Source organism: Dreissena polymorpha, chromosome 2 (genome assembly GCF_020536995.1).
Source record: "Dreissena polymorpha isolate Duluth1 chromosome 2, UMN_Dpol_1.0, whole genome shotgun sequence".
NCBI lineage: Eukaryota > Metazoa > Mollusca > Bivalvia > Myida > Dreissenidae > Dreissena > Dreissena polymorpha.
Window position 1 is genome coordinate 76,114,535 of NC_068356.1, and position 21,998 is coordinate 76,136,532.

The 21,998-nt window shown below is 35.8% G+C and overlaps 2 protein-coding genes across 2 annotated transcripts in view; both read right to left on the minus strand.

The window, feature by feature from the left end:
• Window positions 1-21,998, minus strand: part of LOC127867686 (atrial natriuretic peptide receptor 1-like) — a 740,759-nt gene that overhangs the window by 136,232 nt on the left and 582,529 nt on the right. The window lies entirely within an intron of this gene.
• LOC127867688 (hemicentin-1-like) overlaps window positions 1-21,998 on the minus strand; it is a 43,353-nt gene that overhangs the window by 1,587 nt on the left and 19,768 nt on the right. Inside the window, exons 7-19 of the mRNA XM_052409013.1 lie at window positions 17,311-17,391; window positions 16,794-16,874; window positions 14,403-14,474; window positions 13,178-13,282; window positions 12,544-12,807; window positions 11,443-11,555; window positions 10,916-11,084; window positions 10,059-10,171; window positions 3,993-4,134; window positions 3,015-3,150; window positions 1,938-2,062; window positions 751-817; window positions 305-374 (exon numbers count right to left, since the gene is read on the minus strand). Coding sequence (XP_052264973.1) covers window positions 305-374; window positions 751-817; window positions 1,938-2,062; window positions 3,015-3,150; window positions 3,993-4,134; window positions 10,059-10,171; window positions 10,916-11,084; window positions 11,443-11,555; window positions 12,544-12,807; window positions 13,178-13,282; window positions 14,403-14,474; window positions 16,794-16,874; window positions 17,311-17,391 — 1,538 coding nt within the window. The remainder of the gene's footprint in view (window positions 1-304; window positions 375-750; window positions 818-1,937; window positions 2,063-3,014; window positions 3,151-3,992; window positions 4,135-10,058; window positions 10,172-10,915; window positions 11,085-11,442; window positions 11,556-12,543; window positions 12,808-13,177; window positions 13,283-14,402; window positions 14,475-16,793; window positions 16,875-17,310; window positions 17,392-21,998) is intronic.

The following is a 21,998-nucleotide window of genomic DNA, read 5'->3' on the forward strand; positions in this document are numbered from 1 at the left end:
TGAGAAAACTGGGCAAAATGCATGTGCGTAAAGTGTCGTCCCAGATTAGCCTGTGCAGTCGGCACAGGCTAATCAGGGACGACACTTTCCGTCTAAATTGGAGTTTTGCTAAGAAGAGACTTCATTTAAACGAAAAATGTCATAAAAGCGGAAAGTGTCGTCCCTAATTAGCCTGTGCGGACTGCACAGGCTAATCTGGGACGACACTTTACACACATGCATTATGCCCCGTTTTCTCAGAACGCGACTCATATATATGGCAAAGCGATGACATTGACAGTACTGTTCGTCCGGGATTGCGTACCTCTGTGTACACAACTGGTCCTCCGGATACGCTGGCTGGGTAGGCATAGCAACCCCCTGGACACTCAGCCCTGGTTAAAAAAGAACAAAATAGAACAGAACAGATATTGTATTAAAAACTAATATATATGAACATCGTATTTAATGTGTGTACGTGTCCTATATAAAAATGAATTTTCAAATCGTTACACAACGAAAATATACAGACAAAATGTAATTTCGAATCACTGAAACAGAAATCAACAGCAATTTGATTAAGGAAAAACATGATTTGAATTTTAAGCGCAGTTAGGACAAACTTTAACTTTTGACTCACTACGTAGGTACGGTTTGATATGTGTCACTCGCAAATCTTTTAAATATTCCTGCATGTCAAAGACCATACCATACATGAGAATAGACTTTCTTTCATCTGAAACAAGGTAACGCAATGTCTTTGAATGTTACCCGCAAATTGGTTCGAGGCAAGTGTTAAAAGATGACGAGCAGGCAACCGTTCCTACGTCTTTGTATGCTGAAAGAAACGGGAGAAATAAACGAGCGTTATTCTAGAATTTAAAGTAATATTATGGGAATTTTCACTGTTTAATTGAGCTGAAAAGAATTAACAGGTCAAAAGAGTTAGTTAAAATGTGATTACTGACCAATTATCTGCAACACATCTTGCTACCAGTTGTTTATAAAAATATATTTTATATTCGATATTTTACATGACTGGTGAGTCCTGTAAGCCGAAATGATCCGTAAAACAAAATTGTGTCTTTGTGTCGTATGAACGAATCTGCCCTTCATTATTATTCAGGACCTGTTTACTCAGCACTGAACGGTCAGTTTAGTTTACGGCTGTTTAGTGTCAATGCGGATGATTTCGGCTGTACGATAAATTCGGGCAGATGTGTACGCGGATCAACATCATAACGTCGTTTAAAGATAGTGCAAAGATGGTACGTTATTTTAGAAGAGCATTCGCTTAGTGAACAGTACGTGAAACAAATACCATGTGACATAATTTATTGTGAGAGCATTTTGTCAATTGTGCATACAGGGAGACACCTAATGGTACTGCCCGAGTTTTTCCTGATTCTTTCCAATTATTAGTGTCAATTTCTTTATATAATTAACAATAGCAAAACCAGAACTGCCCGAAGTTTCCCCATGTGAATCTACTCGATTTGTGTGACCACGTTTTTGACGTGCCTGAATACTTTCTTTTTTGTTGTTTATAGCAGGTTACTCTGTATATCTTGGACTTATTTGATATTGAAATCTGCCAATCGAGATTACAGCTACTTAATTCTCTCATGATCACAAGCATTTCATTGACCCTGTGTATTTAGAATTGATGAGCAAGACATGACTATTTTGAAAAACTTAACCCATTTATGCCTAGCGCCTAGAAAAAAAGGCCTTGGCAAACAGCGTAGACCCGGATGAGACGACGCATGATGCGGCGTCTCATCAGGGTCTGCGCTGTTTGCTTCAATAAAAGAAGAAGAAATATTCTAAATATATAAATAAATATACCATACATCCCTAATTTTGGAAATAAATTGATTCAATTTAGAAGGATGGGAAAGTTCACTAGGCATAAATAGGTTAAAGCATTAGCGATAAAGGAAATAAAAGCAAACTACCAATGCTAGTAGCAGACATATTGCCATTTATGTTTGAGGCCTTGCACGAGTATTCCCCAAAGTCTGCAAACGTCGCCTGGTTAATTAACAACACGTTGCCTGGCAGCAAGAACACGTGTCCGTTGCTGTAATAAAAAAAATCACGGTGGCCAGTGGCGAATTAGAATCAAAGCGCTGAAGGCACTTTATGTACTGCGCATTGCTAGGGCTAATCAGTATGCACATGCTAATCTTATTGGACATGCATTAAGCCCCGTTTTCCCTGAAAGCAGCCAATATGTACAGATTTCAATGACAAACACTAGACTGGCCAATCTCGTCTTACAAGCTGTTAAACACTATAAGTCATATAAACCCTCTGCAGTGTACCAGTGGTGAACTATAAACAGGCAAATGTGGTTATCTTTCCTAGCAGACGCTCTATATAGCATGTGTCGTCTGCTGCAACAGGCAGTGGTTGTCTTTCCATACCGTACCTAGGGCTTCTAAGCACATACTGATTTCCAAAATATGGTCTGTAATATTAGTGTGAGCGTTAGAAAAAAAACAACATACGTGATAATGCTGAAAATATGGAGACTCATGTGACATATTATGCTGAGATAGAGAACAAACACGCAATAAACTGCAAAAGGAAATACTAGTTAGCGATGCGATGGGAGAGAAATGTCTTGTGAAAATGCTGAAATAGGGAGACAAATGTGGACTATGCTGAAATAAAGAAAACACGTGTGTCAATGCTGAGATAGGGGACGCGGCAGAGTATTACAAATATTAAAATACGGAACATATTTAACAACATTCATACTTTTCTTCAGGAGGAATAATTTTGTTCGCATTGTTCAGCGCCAAATAAAGGTTAGACAAATACAATGTAAAACGACTATTACAGCACTGAAGACTTTCATAGTAGCTGATACGCGCACCGTCCTTTTGAACGAGCCTATGTAATGGATTTGAAACAATAAAAGCACCGAAAGGCTCATAAGACTGTTCACACTTGCTAACACCGAGCAACGTCTATGCAATGATTTTAAAGCAATCAAAGCGGTGAAAGACTTTCGGGATGATTTTTACTTGCTGATACGCGCACCGTCTTTGAACCACTCTATAGTCATCGGCTGATCTCCATCAGCTGAGCACTGGATTGCAATTGTGGTAGATCCGGGAGTCACTGGTATCCTGTTCGGGGAGACAGTTACTTCCGGTGGAGCTGTAATGGCCGAAAATATTGTTGGAACGTTAGTTGCGTAAATCTACAATCTTTGTACACATCTATTTTCTGTAGATCTACAGTTAGCTTCAGTTTGTCTGTAACTAGTTCATGGTTATATATCGTATATAGCATTTAAGGATGTAATTATGCAGATAAAAACTTGCGTAGCAACGCAAGTAACTATTGCATTTAAGACGAGTAAATAATTTTAGCAAAACATTTGCTCACAGCAGAAAAATAGATGTATTTTCTTCTTAAAGGGGCCATCCAACAGATTTTGGCATGTATTGAAGCTTGTCATTAAATGCTTTATATTGATAAATTTAAACATTTGAACTAAAAATCTCCAGTAAAAAAAAGAATACAATTTAAAAAAAGGAAAAAAGTAACCCTCAACAGGGCTCGAACCACTGACCCCTGGCGTAAAAAGTCTCCCGCCTTGACAACTCGACCATCCATATTCATGCTTAGAGCGAATGTATTTTTTACCTATAAAAGCAATCCTCGTAGTATCCCAAAATAAAACGATAACAACAGAACTTTCCAAATTATTCAATGGTTTCGCGTCGCACGACTCTTTATAATTTTCAGGCTTTCAAATTATCGAATGATGTATATAATAGATATTTAAGAGCATGGTAAATGGTCAGTATCACTATTTCCTCAAAATTATCGTAACTAAAACGAAAATTTGCGAATCTGAAACAACTTTTTTTAATTGTTCAATTTACCAAAACGTGAAATCTGTTGGACGGCCCTTTAAAGCATGAGCTCACTTTTTGTAATTTAAAACTAGAATCAAATGTTCAATATCCACAATCTATTCACGATTTACTTACATTTTACAACCAGATTTAGCTGTGCCTGATCCGTCCCATACGTATTGGTGGCGATACACAAAAAGTACCTCGAGTCTTTGGCCTGAGCGTCCACGACCACCAGAGTACCGTCAATGTCCACATAAGCGTTTGTAACACCGGGCTGTTGGTATAGAAGCAAGACAAAAATAATAATTTAAGTCACGGCAATGTCGACGTTCGCGTGATGGTTTGGTGGTTTAATATACCGGAAATGTTCCTCATACTATTTGCACGAGGGGCTTCATACCACTGTGAGGTTTCACTTAACCCATTTATGCCTAGTAGACTCTCCCATCCTTCTAAATTGGAAATTTCATTTCCAAAATTAGGGATGTCTAGTATATTTATTTCTATATTTAGAATATTTCTTACAGAAATTTGCCAAGGTATTTTTTCTAGACGCTAGGCATACATGAGTTAATATCTGCGTTGAGGGAGTGCACCTATTGGAAAGTTTCACTGAACATTTCCCTGGTGACCATTTATCTACAGGAACGTTCCACAGGAAAGTTTAACTTGACAGTGCTTTAAACTTCCAGTCAGTTCCTTTTTAATATTTGCGTGCGGGTATTTATCTACCGGAAGTTGCATCTTATTTTTTTCATGAGGTGATTTGACCACCGAATATTTTAATGTTATATTCGCATTATTTGTTTTAAAATACCAGAAGTTCCATATATATAATACTAAATTCGGTTCTGTAACACAGAAGTAAAATCCACTACTAATCAGTCGGGGATCTAGCCCGATTGGGAATGTTGGGGAATCCCCTTATGACTTTCCCGATCGGGAAATATTGATTGAAAAAATTGCCAGATCAGGCAAGAAAACAACCATTTTTCATATACCTTTGCAAAACATGTCCGGACATCACACAAACTATCCAAGGACCACCTTAAATAACCGAATCCAATCTTAAAACAATTATCTTAAATTTGACCATAGCGATTTTCTAAAAATGTCGTTGTTCGTCAGATATTCAAGCCCAAAGTTGAGCAACTTTAAGCATCTATCAACATTTTTCGCACTTGCCTGTTTTGAACACAAACTTGCCAGAAGGAGCAAGTCGTCGAGGTTACGTTATTTAATCACTTGCCCGTTTTGAATTTGAATTTACTGCACGAGCAATAGAATGCGCTCTGTTTTCGATGAGGATTGATGTATAGTGTTTAGGCATGACATAAAACATCAAAGAATCACATCGAACAAATGATTTCAATCTTAAAATAAGTATCTAATATTTCACCGTCGCGATTTTCTTAATGCGCCGTTGTTTTTCTGATTGTTAAACTCGAAGTTGAATTATTGAAATATTTATTAACATTTTGTGCACTTGCCCGTGTTGGAATCAAACTTGCCCGAAAGAAATTCAATATTTATTTGGATAGATTGCTGGCGAATCACCCGGATCTTACGGTTTCTATGCCTGTAAGGCGACATTTTGAGTGTGTTGATGTTAAGCAAAAGGCAACGGTCAACACCAATTCTTACTGCAAGTAGACATGTTAATTCAGCACTACAGCTCAAATGGTTTACCAGAAGATGTATGATGTAAAACATGTATGATGCAAAACATACCGGAGTATTACAACTTCTTTAACATAATGTTTCACTATCTTTCCGTGGTGTTCATTACATTAAAATGACCATTTCATGTTGTTTTCATAACTGGTTTATTATAACGCGAATCAATGATGTCGATATTGTGCATATAACAAATGGTATAGTAAATCTCGAATGTACGGAGGCTTATATGGTACACCCCAATAATATGGTCATGCCGGATTAATTTATATTGACTTACTGTAAAATAACATGGTATGTCGACATAGTGTTGTAGCTTTTCCCCACTTAATTTTACTCGCCATAACGACATTAAGTTAAAGTATCGACGTAAATGTTTCCGGCTTTTCCCAAAAAAATATTTGGTCGACATGATCTAAGTCGAAAAATCAACATTATTTTTGGCGTCATGCCCTTGTGAAAATGACTTGCCATCTAGTTTTAGTCGACACAATGAATTATTGTTTACACCATGACAACTTTTTCATATCATGCCGTCATAGAATATGGTACACCCCAATAATCTGGTCATGCCGGATTAGTTGATATCGACTTACTGTGAAATAACATGGTGTGTCGTCATAGTTTTGTAGTTTTTTCCATCTTAATTTTACTCGCCATAACGACCTTAAAGTAAAGTCTCGACATAAGTGTTTCCGGCTTTACCCGAAAAAACACTCGGTCGACATGATCTAAGTCGACAAATCAACATAATATTTGGCGTCATGCTCTTGTGAAAATGACTTGCCATCATAGTTTTAGTCGACACGATGAATTATTTTTACGCCATGACACCTTTTTCATGCCGTCATAGAATGTTGACTTCATCACAGCATCAGGGTGTACCATATATGCTTCCATACGAATGGGGTTCTTTTCTTTGAGTTCTGCAATTTGATTTTGTAGGTATATTTTCTATAACCCGACATTCGTATTATGTTCGAGAGTACATATTTAAGGTGGAGCGAATCAAATACAGAAATCGAAAACCTGCCATGATGTATGTGTAGCTTTAGCAAATAAATTGTTATGACAAGCCTTCTTAATGAAGATTTAATGTGACGGTATTTGAATTATCAGCCCCATTTAAAATAATGCTTATCACCCCTTACACGAGAAATCGTTATCATTGAAACGTAATTATTAAATGTAGGTTCTGAACTGCAATATGCAGACATATTCAAGAACAAACCTCGCAACGACAACGTGCATGTATACGCCATGACATCACTATTTCGGTGATTTTAAAATGTGTAATGGAAAATAATTCAATTGGGAAAAACTCGATTTCAATTAAACCTCGTGGATTATATTATCTTATTATACAACATAGATTGTGTGAAATACTAAACGTGACCTTACACATATGTTATATGATACATGATTTGGTTTGTAATACTAATTACCTTTACAACGTTCGTTTGAATTTACAGGTTAAAATATGTTATGTATGTTCAATGTCAAATATGAAGTCGATAAATATTTACCCATTAAAAATGAAATTCGAGAAATACTTTATGAGGAATTAAATGTCCCCAGGATAAACGTATTCGTCATGTTTAACAGTTTTGTAATGCATTATTTCGTTGGTTCCGGTTTTGTTTGTAGTTCATATTGAGTACCTTTTTTACACATATTGGTAACGGTCAATTTTTATTTCGCATTGATGTGTTTTATGCAATCTAAAAACACGCGATATATATGCTAAACTGTATGCATGAATCTGGGTCTATGTCGTATCAAAATCATCAAAGTAATACAAGGTTTCGGCATAGTTTGTGTTGGTCAGTTGTATTACACAAGAAAGCAACACAATATTACACAAGAAAGCAAGACAATTTGGTGAGGGAAGGGTCAGTTTTGTTCATTCAGTTGGTAAGCTTTGGCCCACAGGTTATAGAGAATACTATGTTAGTGTGATTGTGTACTTAAATTTACCTTACGAGTGAAGAAAGGTTTACATGGCGAGGCTTGCCGAGCCTTGTAAGCCTTTCTGAGACGAGTCGGATGAATTTAAGTACACAATCACACTTACATAGTATTCTATTTATCCTACAAAATAATGTTTACAAAATGTAACCTGTTTTTTCTGTTCATCATACCTCTTCGTCCCCGATTTTCAACAAATAATGAAAAAATCGCTAAAAAGCTGCAGATTTACCCGGAAATAATACGACGTTTGTCGTTTGACGTGTTAATAATGACGTCATGAGCACGCGCGCTTAATATTTGTTAAAAAAAATGTTTTTTGCTGTGTGTGTTGCATTTTGTGTTTAAAATATATTACATCTTGGTATCAAAATGTTTGTTTTGTTGAGCTGATTCGATACTACTTAAAATGAATACTTTATAGTTGATTCCGAGTAATATGACCTTCCTAAACATAGGTGTGGGATAAACCTTATCTTTTCTGTATGGGTTCTATACAATGTTCTATACAATCATTTAGCTGTAGACGTTATAACATAGAATAGAAATATAGATGTCCATAACTCAGCTACAAGAAGAGTAAATAACACAGCCATCAGCAACGCACTTTGGATAGTTTTTTCTTTGTAATTCGACTTATATTTCTACGAATGTTTATAAACCTTTTCACTAAAATAGCATTTACAACCGAACTTTTAATATGATTTACGAAATAAAACCTTAAGAACAAAAGAGAATAAATATATTTTGCCCAGTGCCATAACCACTTTTGCCCAACACTTAATGACAAAATAATGTGTCCAGTAGTTACTATAAAGAATTTTAAGAATAGGAGTATGGCGATTGTCCATCCGGCCACTAAATTTCTAAACATATTACATGTCAATCCTTGCTTTTCGAATGTTATGCGTGGTGTTGTATTCCTTTAGAATAAAAATATCGTTTGCTGGATCGTCGACTATCGAGTTTTAATCTGGAACTTTGTGCCATGTCAAATGCAGACTTATTCCGCTGCAACAACGTAGCTTAAATCAATTTTGCTTCCGCGCGCATTAAACAGGTATGCATAGTATTTATGTAAGAGAAATATCAAGAAGTATTATAATGAATGTCCATTTGTAAATAATTAGCCAAAGTGATTCGTAAATATTTCTTCTGTTTCACACTTGTTTTATAGTTGTATTCCCATTCCCTTTGAGCTATAACAGCAAAAGTCTACACAAATACTTTGACATAATTTCTACTGTACGCGAAAGTTTATTAAAATAAAAGTAGTATCAGCAGTATACCAAGAAAAGCAAATAATGTTAAATTTGTGTCACAGTTTGACATTTTCTATATGTCAGTGTTTAGTTATATTGAATTTGCATGCGCCGTTAAAGTGCACGCAAATGTAACAGTTAGTGAACACAAAGCGTCGGCGTACCGGCTATTTAAGTAATCTAAGGTCTCGATATTTAAGGACGTTTTGGTTCAGGTGGATAAATCATCCGTAAAAGAAATGTAGGCAGTCAGTATATGCATCTCTTTGTAGTGGATTGTTGATGACTTGTCAGTAGTCGTCACGTCATTAAATTTATAGCATCTATTAAATACTATCGACATGATAACATTTATTACTTTTATATGTTTTATTACGATAAATGTGCATTTTTCGTCCTACATGCGTGTTAAATTTTACTGTCACACACGAAATCATTCTAATGTTGAATCATCTTAAAAAGTTGTGAATTGCGATGTCACATTAATTAAATTACAATTGAATTGAAGATATGAAATTTGTAAAGCAAGACAAAGAACGTGTTTAGTAATTTAGTGACTTATTAAATTAAAGAAAAAGAAAAACACACTTTGAAGCTGCATATTTAAAATAAACACTGGGTGCGATTCAATTCATTCGTTCGTATCAATGGCTTAGTTCTCAATATGCCTTGGTTGGGTAGGCTGCACGATAGATTAGCGTTCGAGTTTGTTAGTAAACGTGGGACACATACTGAAGCCGTCATGGATGTAAGAGACGTATTTTGGAAATGTAAACATAAAGTTCAAACACATGTTCCAAGTAAGGAACACGTACACGCTTCTAAAACTACAGTATGGCAGCCATTATCAACACCGCAAACCGTTCAGTTTGCTATATATTCAAAATTCACATTCAAAACGGGAAAGTGATTAAATTATGTATCCTCAACGACTTGCTCCTACTGGCAAGTTTGTTTTCAAAACAGGCAAGTGTGGAAAATGTTGATAGATGCTAAAAGTTGCTCAACTTTTGGCTTAAATATCTGACGAACAACGACATTAAAAAAAATCTACGGTCAAATTTAAGATAATTATTTTAAGATTGGATTCAGTTATTTAAGTTTTTCCTTTGATGAGTTGTGTGATGCCAAGACACGTTTTGCTAAGGTATATGAAAAATGGTTGTTTTCTTGCCTGATCGGGCAATTTTTCAATCAATTTTTCCCAATCGGGAAAGTCAAAAGGGGATTCCCCAACTTTCCCAATCGGGCAAGATCCCCGACTGCTAATAGGTGGGTTGCTTCAACCTACCGGAAAGTTCCACGTGATATTAGCGGGTGGGTGTGCCTCCGCCTCGCACCTAAGCCTCACTGTTTCCCCTTTCATGGCGACCACCGTTGCTGGTGGCTTGATGTGCGGGGGACCTGCATTCATTTAATCGGAGTTACTGAGAAAAGGCAATGCAAATACTGTTCACAGTCAAAGTCGCGAGTATAAAACACAGTATAAGCCCTTCATGTAAAATTGAAGAGAAACCACGACCTGCTTTCTAAAACATATCAAACTAAAGAAACAAAAACAAAACACACACTTATTTTCTATAATCAATCTTGTATGTTACACACATCATGGATAATGAGACCAGTAACGGTAAAATATACATAAGCAATGCACTCAGAAACAACTGAATAAAAACTACACATTATGAATTTTAGTATCTATTGCCGTAACTGCTATAAAATCAAGATATCTACGACAACGTACATTATCTTTGTCAACATATGGCGACTTTGTGAAAACGGAACTACATGTAATCCGTATACCTTTAGCTCTACAACAATGACGAATCTAGTAATAATTCACTGCGAACAATTCAATAATTTTAGTGGTTGCAACCACATAAACACAAGGCAAAATATTGCAAATAAAGGTACATCTATCATTAACGTTGCGGCTACAATAAAAAAACACAGAAAAACAACTACAAAATACCACCCAAGGTACAATCATTATAAACTGTGCGGCCAAAACAAACACCTAACACAATTGACACTCAATGTCAAACAATAAAAAAGGCTGAGAGCATAAAAACACACAAGAACAAGAAAAAAATAACACATAGTAAATGACGCGTTTGAACGAGACTCTTGGCCGCTGCGACCGCTTACCGTAGGTGTTGATGAAGGCTGACATGGCGACCTTCTCCACGCCGTTGGTACCCTCGCACACGTACTCGCCCTGTATACCAGCGCTCACGTGATCGATGTGAAGCTGGGAGCCGTTCGCAATGGGCACCACGCCGTCAGTGATCGGGAAGCGGGTTCCGCCTGCCAAGACCTAGTGCGATATTTACATTCGCGTATTTATGCTGAGCCTAACAGTCAATGTTTGGGATGGCACCTATTTTCAATGTGATTTCTTGTTTAGGGAAACTAGATGACTCTTAAACTTCGCTCTGTGTTTTGTTTAAAAATGCTTTAGTATATTTTAAAAATAAAAATAATGATTTTATGGTTAATGTGGTAAGTAGCTTCTATGTTCAGAAATGAATATTTATTGAACAATTTAGAAGTAGATTATGATTCGCCTGCATTTGTACCATTTGACCCTACAATGCCTTCGGCGAACAAGAGATCAAACAAAAAGGTTTTGAAATACAGACTCAATAACAGAGGATACCGAGGTGCGTCCTAACCTTATACCACTTGATTTGAGGGTCGAGGGGTCCGTCCACTTTGCACTCCAATGTTACAGGGTTTCCCACCATCACTGTGTGATTCTGTGGGACCTCCGTAAAAACGAGGTGCTCTGAATCAAGTAAATATGGTAATTTTGAATTCAAGGAATTTGATTTGATGCTATGGCAATTTTCTTTAGCTTTCCGTAGAATGGGCTATTATTCACTCTAAAACAGCGAAATTTTCAGGATGCAGAAATTGCAAACCAATTTTTATTGTTTTTGCTTTGGCTTTTGTTGGTGAATAGATTATTCTATTTGAGTATTCATGCTTCCTTACTATGTGTTGCTGGTACATATAAAGTTACACACAAACCGACATTCCTTTTTTGTATTGATTTGTTAAAAACCTTGTATCAATGTATGAAGCCTGTTATGCTACTTAACTCATTACCACTTTGAAAAAGTTTACTTTCGATTCCAATTTTCCAATAATCCAAGGAATTTGATGACTATATGTTCGATATTTATATATTTATCATGTCACTTACTACTTTTACCATTAATGACAATTGATTAAGTAATTTGATTCGATTTCACTTTAAAACATAACAAATAAATGTTTGGCTTCTAGAGGAGCAATTGGAACACATTAAATACATACCTCCACACTAGTTGATTTTTATAGTACACATCAGTTTGTATTTATTTATTCAAGATAACATGAATTGTATTATGAAAAATATCGATGGCGTAAACCGAAAGTATACAGTGGGGCAACGCAAACACGAACTTCATATTGAAATAATAGCGTGAATCGAATTGAGATTTAATGTGGAAATGTTCACAAAGTAATTGTAAAGTAGAAATGCACTAAAACAAGTTAATAGTGCACGATAGAAATAAATTGAAACGGGATGATGCGACGATTAGTAAAAAAAGAAATTTTTATGAAACGCATTCACATAAAAAAGTCATAAGCGGAAATGTGAAATGGTTTAGGTAGATACGGCGAAATGGAAACTTTTAATGTATAAAATATGTAAATGTGTAGTAAAAACAAAAAATACAATTTAGTGAATATATATGAGCGTTTAGGTAGAAAAGCTTACCACTTACTGTAAACTCTTAGAACGAACTGTTTTTGGGAATCCCCAAGAGCATTCTGTGCCAAACAAGACAGAGTCTGCCCATCGGTTACGCGCAGGTCAACGAAGTTCAGTCCGGTCGAGGTCAAGGTCGTCCTGACTGGGTCAATGGTGCCCGGAGGTGGGGTCCATGTGATTACTGGAAGGGGGTAGCCGCTTGCGTCGCAGTTCAAAGTAACGTTGGAACCTTCTGTCGTGCGAATTTCTTCAACACTCGTCGAGAAATCGGGGGCAACTGTAAAGAGCAATGAAAAGTGTTTAAATGAAAGTTTGTTTTTTTGCTCAGTTATTGTGCTGAATTCCATTATTATGTCATATTTGGTTCCGATTTTTGTGACACCTTGTAAGTAAAGCTACAATTTATTTTTTTTGCTTTCCTCTGCAGGTTCATTAGCATTTACCAATGCAAACGACTTACGACTGAATTTCAAGAAAATTGGTCTGATACCATAGCGACTGACATACAAATCGTATCATAATTGTTTGTTTGATTAAGTGTTGTTGTTTTTTCAAAAATGTATAGATTTTATTTCTTTAATGTACGGTAAGTATTTTTCGTATGCTCTTGCGTAAGAAGGGCCCACATTCCTTAATCCGGTACGTACCCAGACTCGTGCAACATTCACCCCCAGACCCGGATGCTGTGCTGGTAAAGGCTGAATCCCCTTTCGGTCCCCTGGTGCCCGGCAGACCTGGAACACCCGGGGTCCCTACATAAAATTGAAAACAATGTTATGTAATGTGTCTTGTTCTGAGAAAACTGGGCTTAATGCATGTGCGTAAAGTGTCGTCCCAGATTAGCCTGTGCAGTCCGCACAGGCTAATCAGGGACGACACTTTCCGCTTTAATGGTATTTTCAGTTTTAAGGAAGTCCCTTTTTACCGAAAATCAAGTTTAGGCGGAAAGTGTCGTTCCTGATAAGCCTGTGCGGACTGCACAGGCTAATCTGGGACGACACTTTACGCATATGTATTATGCCCAGTTTTATTAGAACAAGACACTGATAATTAGAGTCTCGGTCTGGGAAAACTAGGCTTAATGCATCTGCGTAAAGTGTTGTCCCAGATTAGCCTGTGAAGTCTGAATAGGCTAATCAGGGTCGACGACACTTTCCGCTTTTATATGATTTTTCGTTATAAAGAAGACTCTTCTAGGCGAAAAGTTGTGTCGCTGATCAGCCTGTGCTGACTGCACAAGTTAATCTGCGACGATAACTTCTGCATTAAGGCCGGTTTTTCCGAAGCTCGGCTCATTTGAGCAAAAGGTAATGGAGCTATGGAGGTCTTCAAGGCATGGCGAATTTTCTTTTCAAACGAATTTGAAAGTGCTCCTTGCGTGTGAGTCAAATACAGGACCAAATTACATGCTTACTTAAACAATATATATGAATAAGCTCGTAGTTGAATTGCGTATACATAATTTCCAATTGGCATTTTACTTGTTTTAAAATAAGAATTAACAGTGAATATAACATGTACATGTTCAAAATATTTAAAAATGAATTTGATGTGAATGAAGATGTGATTCCCTCGCACAGTTCCACATAAATCCACCCGAAGTTTTAAAAAAAATGACGGAATTCATAACATAAACATCAAATTTGTTCGGTTCGATATCGATATAATATCGAGATCAACTTATGTTCTAATATACCTAATCATCGCGGAAATTTAGAATGCTGCCGAAGAAGAAATGCTTTGGAAATACTTTGTGACAAATATAGTATCAAATGCATTAATTAAGTAGAAACCGATTCAGCAATTACAACAAGTAACGTTTAAATCAGAAGAGGGGGATGCACAGATCTTAATAAATTCAGGTTTATTTACCCGGCAGACCGTTGGTTCCGGTTTCTCCTTTTGGTCCTTGTGGTCCCTGCGGTCCGTTTGGCCCTTCAGGTCCTGAGACAAAAAAGTGGAACCATACTTCATTTTAAACGGCACCCACATAATAGACGGAGAAACAACAGTTCAGACGAAAAGAACCATCAAGTAGGGTACGTTTTCGCTTTACGTTTTAGGTTTGATACAGTATTATCAACCTATGTAATGTTATTCGACTGGTTCCGAACATATTCCCATTCAATTTAATCCCTAAAGCAGTACCCGTGTGCACTTTCCCTTTAGGTTAACGGCTACCACAGCCATTTCATGTCTAGTCCTTCACGATCTGGCACGTATCGATTTTTTTTTAAAGATTTTCTTTCTGGAACTTAGTGCTTGTTTTTCCTTTATCACGTTTTGGTAAATTGACATAATAAAAAATGTTTAAGATTCGCAAATTTTCGTTGCAGTTATAATATTTGTGAGGAAACAGTAATACTGAAATACTCAAATATTCATTATATGCATCTTTTGACGATTTAAAAACCTGAAAATTATAAAGCGTTGCAACGCTAAACGATTGCATGATTTGGAGAGTTCTGTTGTTGTCGTTACATTTTGTAATACTACGATATTTGCTTATATAAAGAATAAAATACATCAATCATTGTGTGAGCGCGAATGGCCGAGTGGTCTAAGCGCTAGACTTTTACTCCGGGGGTCAATGGTTTCAGTCCAGTTGAGGGTTCCTTTTTTCTTCCTTTATGTTTTTGTTTGTTTTTTACTGGAGCTTTTTAGATCCAATGTTTACATTTATCAATATAAAGCATTTAATGACAAACTTCAATACATGCCAAAATCTGTGAAAAGGTCCCTTTAAAAGTGCTATATATAGAGGGTTAGCATTCACAAATATAGAAGCGGATACAAATGACTAGTTAAAATCATATTTATCCCACTTTTACAGCGAATTCGGTTGATTAAAACCCCGTTGATTATATATCATTTATAATCAACGACAGGAAATGACGTCAATATTTCGACGAAATGACGTCATAAATCCAGCGAAATCATCCAGTCAAACTAGTTTTGTTTAATAAAAAAGTTTACAAAATAAAAAGTGGGATAAATAGAATACTAGATTAGTGTTGATTATAGATCAGGTTTATCATGCTCGGCACGTTAACAATGTCATGTAACAGCTTATAACATATCGTTTATTCTAATGAGTTTATTCGTATGACGGAAATTAATAAGGGGATATTTCAATAATATGTATAGGCAATGTTAAGATGAAGTTTGAGAATTTAATAATACACCTTGGGAGGTATTTGCAAAACTAAGACCTGATTTAAGATTTATTTAAAGTAAGAACGCAAATATGTTTACACTCAGGTGGGGTATAATTGGAATCAATAAAATGGAAAGTCAGACCTGATTTAAGATTAAATCCAAATAAGAACACAATGAGTCCAGAGTCAGCATATAGATACGAGATTGTAAGTAACACACATGGTCAACAAACAGCACAGATGAAAAGGTCACCTATCGTCTGGGGTACAAAAGTTATAGTACTGACGAACGTAACGTGATTACTCTAAACCAATATAAATTGATTAGATTTTAGTGCATTTGGCAAGCAAGTAAATACATGAATAGATTGTTCCTTCTAGAACGTTCTAATAAGTCAACCAATCCGTAATAAGCCCAGACCTTGATGACCAATGGAAATTACAAGTAGATTTTATGTAAATAATCCTGGGGATAAAATGCAGTGTTTTAGTTAATAAGAAAGGTCTGCGGTTAGAGATTTGTCACGTCTATTTGACGTGGTGGCCATGTCGGCCGCCGCGCTGTAAAATTGTACTTAATGAACATTAGAAGCGTTGTGTTAGAAATTATTAAACAGAAATAAATCTCGATGAAAACAGAAATGAACTTTGTTTGTTACTGTGTGTTCTCCACGAACAATGTGTAATTACGCGACAACAAAAAAGCACTCGCCAAGGCTCGTGCTTTTTGTTTTCTAAGCCTCGCATGATAAACCTGATCTATAATCAACACTAACCTATTATTCTCTATGTCATAAAATCGTTATTTCCCTTAATCATCATTATGTGATTCAATATAGCGGCCTGAATGTGATACGAGCGATGTTCTATACCAGTCTACATCCGCGCAGAGGTTGGTCACATATTGTTAAAGGATTTTTACCGCTCTCGTTAACTCATTTGTAAGTACCGGCAGTTACACTGACGTCAACGACTAAATTGTCGATACAATAGTATAGTAAGGTTAGTATTCAAATTTCAATTTACATGTAAAATATACGAAAATGTGTAAACATGTACCTTTTTAAACACAATCTGTATATATATATTAATAGTCAGCACTTACCTGTGGGCCCATCTGGCCCTTTCAACCCCGCATCTCCTTTATCTCCTTTCTGACCTGGGCTTCCCACCTCTCCTTTGTTGCCTAGCAACGTCAATACAATATGTGAAATCATATGTGAATACAAGCACTTTATGTTGATGTTTAAAAAATTGAGGTGAATATGTTCACCTCTTAGCAACTATGCAATACGTGGGTCTACAAACACTGAACTAATTTGGTCTTTAAAAAAAAGTCAACGCCTTAAAAGGAATATTTTTGCTGAAAAAGTATTTTTTAAATGCTGGCGAATACATCAGTTTTGCAGATTTACCACTTGTGTAATTCTGTTTTTATCCGCATTTTCCACATTTTGTCAAATTCCTTCTCATGTTAGCTTTTTTTCTGAGGGAAAGGTGAAAAACGTTTAGACGGGCAAAAAAGTATTTAGTCAAATGCGGTAACTTGTAACCATGAAATAAGAACGGAATTCAATAACCGTCAGCAGCGCCCTTTTTGATAGTCTTGCTCATAGTTGTACCTTGAGGGCCCATCGGGCCCATCGCTCCATTTATTCCTGGAATGCCGAAAGCACCGTCCTGACCTGGCTCACCTTTCTGACCTGCGGGCAAATGAACACATAATTATGAACCCAATCTCCACGCAATGTGGTCGTTCCTTGCCATCACAAACAATCTCTGCCATCACAATAAAATCCTACTAGATTTGGTAGGATTTTATTTTTTGTTAAAGTATTATATTAGGAAATATTATTTATTTTGAAAATAGTGAATAACTGTAGGTTCATAATAAAACAAAAAATAGCCTTAATTTATAAAAGTCAAAATAACAACGCTAGCATTATTGTAAAACGTGGCTGGACTATAATCACGTGGTTGGTTATGAAGTCATGGATTGAATCCAGCTACGCTGGTGCTATTTAAATCTCTGCGCGGAAGTTGATATGGACCGAGTGAAACTTCAGTTGCACCCTTAGGGGAGAAAAAGCACGAGATCCTTTGTTTACGTAAAGTGGTTATTAGCCAAACGGTGTGAGACAGCAGTAAAGCACAGCGCACATTACGAAAATCATGCAACAAATCACACATTAAATACAAAAAAGTAAATTGTCATCATCCTGCAATCGTCATGTAAAAATGGTTTTAAACCGATTTTGAGTAGCTCAAACAAACCTTATCTAACCGGCCATCAAACAATAAATTGGCTATGTAAATTATTTTAACTTCAATTTAAAACTATTGCCCGAGTTCAAAGTTTAGTCAAATTTGTTGAAAATTTCTAACTGTAAGAAATACGACAACAACAAAACTCTCAAAGACTACTAAAATATTATACATATTGTCATAAAGCTTGCCGATCTATATCAACTAATCATGTTTCATTACAGCTCGCAAAAGTAATCAGTTTGTGAAAACTACGCAACGGTTGAATTGTTTCAATTTTTACCGGTATATAAAATATTTAAGCATTAAGGTCAGTGTCATATTTATTGTGGCGAGCTATATAATAATTATATTTATTATTTATTACTTTGAAGCAGGAATTTGCATGCCGCTGAAATGGAATAATATCCAGAAGTTATTTGAACGGACTTGTTCATACTTTTGTATAATGGCGATTTTCAAAATAATTGTCATATATTGCAAAAAAAGGTATGCACTCTGTTTAAACTAGCGAAATTAAGCTCTTGTCTTTGAACCATGTTAATAATAATGTTGACTAACCAGATAATCATCATCCGAAATCGATCAAATAATTAAGCATTTGTAACTTGTTTACACTATAATTTGGAAAATATGCCGATTATATATTGATGTTCCGCCGTGCAACTCGAAAGGCTTTGTTGAGCAATGGTATCGAGTTGGCATTTGCTTACAGAGGTACCAGGGAAGGCAATTAGTTTGTATTTAATATTTTTTCTATATATTATACTGAATAAATACTTAAAAAAACATTGAAGAATTGTAAGTTAATATATTCATTGACATACAAAAGAAATAATGTCCCTTTACGGTTTATTTAATACATCCGTCAATAACATACAGCATTGCAACGGTACCACAATTCGAAATAACGCATACTACACACTAACAAAGCCAGTATTCATGTCAAGCACATTTAGAAATAGCCCCAACTCACAATAAATGATAATCCATATTTCATATTATACACGCTCTCAAAAAGAGGCACCTTCGACTAACAAACTTGTCATTAATCATATAATGCTCATTCTTCAATAGCCACTTAAATACCAAACAAAAGAAGTCTCAGTATCTTATGTAACAGCCACGTACCCTACCAATGATATCTCCATAATTCATGTAATAAACATTCTCAAATAGCCACGTTCCACACTAACGTACTAATCCATAATTCATGTAATGGACATTTAAAGTAACATTACTACTCAAAATCAACGAAAATTTCATACAATATTTCGTAAAATAAAGCTAAACAATTAAAAAGCATTGTTCCTTATGGCCATTGTCGAAATTTCAACGCCAGATGTGGTCTGGTAAAATAGATGTTTGTGGATACAAAATGCTCGTTTTTATTATGGTTTTAACATGGTACCATTTTAGTGCTCGTGTGTCGTATCAATAGATATATTCGCATGAAATTAACATAGAATTTATTATGGTCACAAATTAATAAAAACGAGGATTTTGTATCTACAAAAAGTTATTGATCGTATGGCTTTTTCTGTAAGCGCATAATCAAATTTTGCATGGATTTTATATTAATCATCATCATAGTAAATACATGTAGCATGTCATTGTGGAACGGTTAGACGTACATTTTAAAAACTTATATATATTCGTTGTTAATTGAGTTTGTATTTTTTGTAATTACTTGAACATTTGTACAACAATTGTATCACATAATAGCATGAAGCGATGTTGATTTTTAATATACTGCCAAAGCGAAGCGGGATGGTCAATATGAGTTACGTTCTGATAAAACTGGGCATAATGCATATGCGTAAAGTGTCGTCCCAGATTAGCCTGTGCAGTCCGCACATGCTAATCAGGAACGACTCTTTCCGCCTAAACTTGATTTTCGGTAAGGATGGACTTCCATGAAACTAAAAATACCATAAAAGCGGAAAGTGTCGTCCCTGATTAGCCTGTGCGGACGGCACAGGCTAATCTGGGACGACACTTTACGCACATGCAACATGCCTAGTTTTCTCAAAACAATGATCATATGAATGCCCTGCATCCACCCGTCTGTCTGTATGCAATATTTCGCCTTCAATATATCTCCTTTAGACTCACAAGGATTTTCTTTAATGATGGTTTAGATGTTTAGATCATTTAGACGATGTCTTGACAGCAAAATACGAGTCGGTCACATGGTTCAAGAAAAATTTCACACATGAAGATCATATGTTTGAGCCATCGTTATGTGTTCGCCCTTACACACTTTTAAGAAATGTCATTAAACGTTGCTTAAATTGTTCGGTTTCTGTAGAAGAAAATAGCCAGTGAGGAAGACTAAATGTCAAGGTCATACTAAAAAGTCCTTTTTTGCTCCATTTTCTATATCGATCCACACATCCATAACAATGTGAAGGTCATTTAGACCATGCGCAGAAGTCACTAGATGAAGGTCATTTGTGTTCGCTCCATATCTCCTACGACGTTTGGCGGATTTTCATGAAACCTAGCTTAGATTTTAAAGGGATCTTTTCACGCTTTGGTAAATTGACAAAATTGAAAAAAGTTGTTTCAGATTCGCAAATTTTCGTTTTAGTTATGATATTTGTGAGGAAACAGTTATACTGAACATTTACCATGGTCTAATAGAGCCATTATATGCATCTTTTGACGATTTTAAAACCTAAAAATTATAAAGCGTTGCAACGCGAAACGATTGAATAATTTGGTGAGTTCTGTTTTTGTCGTTAAATTTTGTGAAACTACGAAGATTGCTTACATAAGGTTTAAAATACGCTCAGCATGTGTATTCGGCGGAATAGCTCAGTAGGCTAGAGCGTTTTTATTTCAGGACTCTGGCAGGACTCCAGGGGTCACTGGTTCGAAACCTGGTCCGGGCAATGTTCTTTTCCTTTTTTTAATTTTATTCTTGATTTTTTACTGGAGCTTTTACGATCCAATGTTTACATTTATCGATATAAAGCATTTAATGAATAAGTTAAAAAATGCCAAAATCTGTGAAAAGGCCCCTTTAAGGTAATTGAAAAGATGTGTAGAAGGCATTTGTTTTTCGCTCGAGCGCAATGTCAGGGTTAAATTAAAAGTGTGACTCCATTTTCAGGTGCGTTCCTCGTGTCGGGTCAATGTTCTCTATACTTTTGACAGGATTTTTATGAAGATTGGCTCAAATGCTTCACCCATAGAGGCACGTTTCGCACACTCAAGGTCAAATGTAAGACTTAAAGGTTGAATTGTTGAGTTTTCTTTTTTATTTCTGTTTTATATATTTTGTATCTTGAATATTTATTCGAAATTTGCTTAAAATGCTTTCACATTTAGGAATTTAGGAATTATGACTCGGTTTCAAAGTCACCACAAGAAGTCTAAAAACATTACGACATTGTAATAGCTGTCCGGGGCGTATTTGTTGGAAATTGAAATTGACGAGTTAGAACAAGTCGTGAAGCCAGATTGCTAGGAAAATAAGAAGCGTTAACAGTGAAGCTATAGAAGGTGTAAAATGCATTTTGATAGTGATTGTGGATTTATCGCAGCAATATTTCCCGTACAAAATACATGATTAAAGTTGATTTTTTATATTAAATAATATATGTATATGCAATAGAAAATACGTTAAATTTCGAGCTGCTGTTTGCACGATACTCCCATAGGAATATTCAACGATAAATAAATGTTTCTTAAATAATTCTAGTATACGTGAAAATTCCCACTTTTTTGTCTTTATTGTCAAGAACAACAAAGTTTTCATTGTCTACTTTCACATGCCTTGCTGATTAAACAACTATCATTTTAACTAGTTATTGTTTACCTATAGGAATATCATGATAAATTAACGCATTCAATATCGTGATAAAACAAAATTAAAGCCTCTATGTTTTAATACAGTCTAAAACACTTCTCTGGTATGCAAAATAAATGGTGTCTGGCTCCAACGATATTAAGAAGAAAAAACAATTCTAAAACTCATGAATGGTACCAGTTCAAGATTTACAACATGCCACTTTAATATATCAGTAGTCATATATTT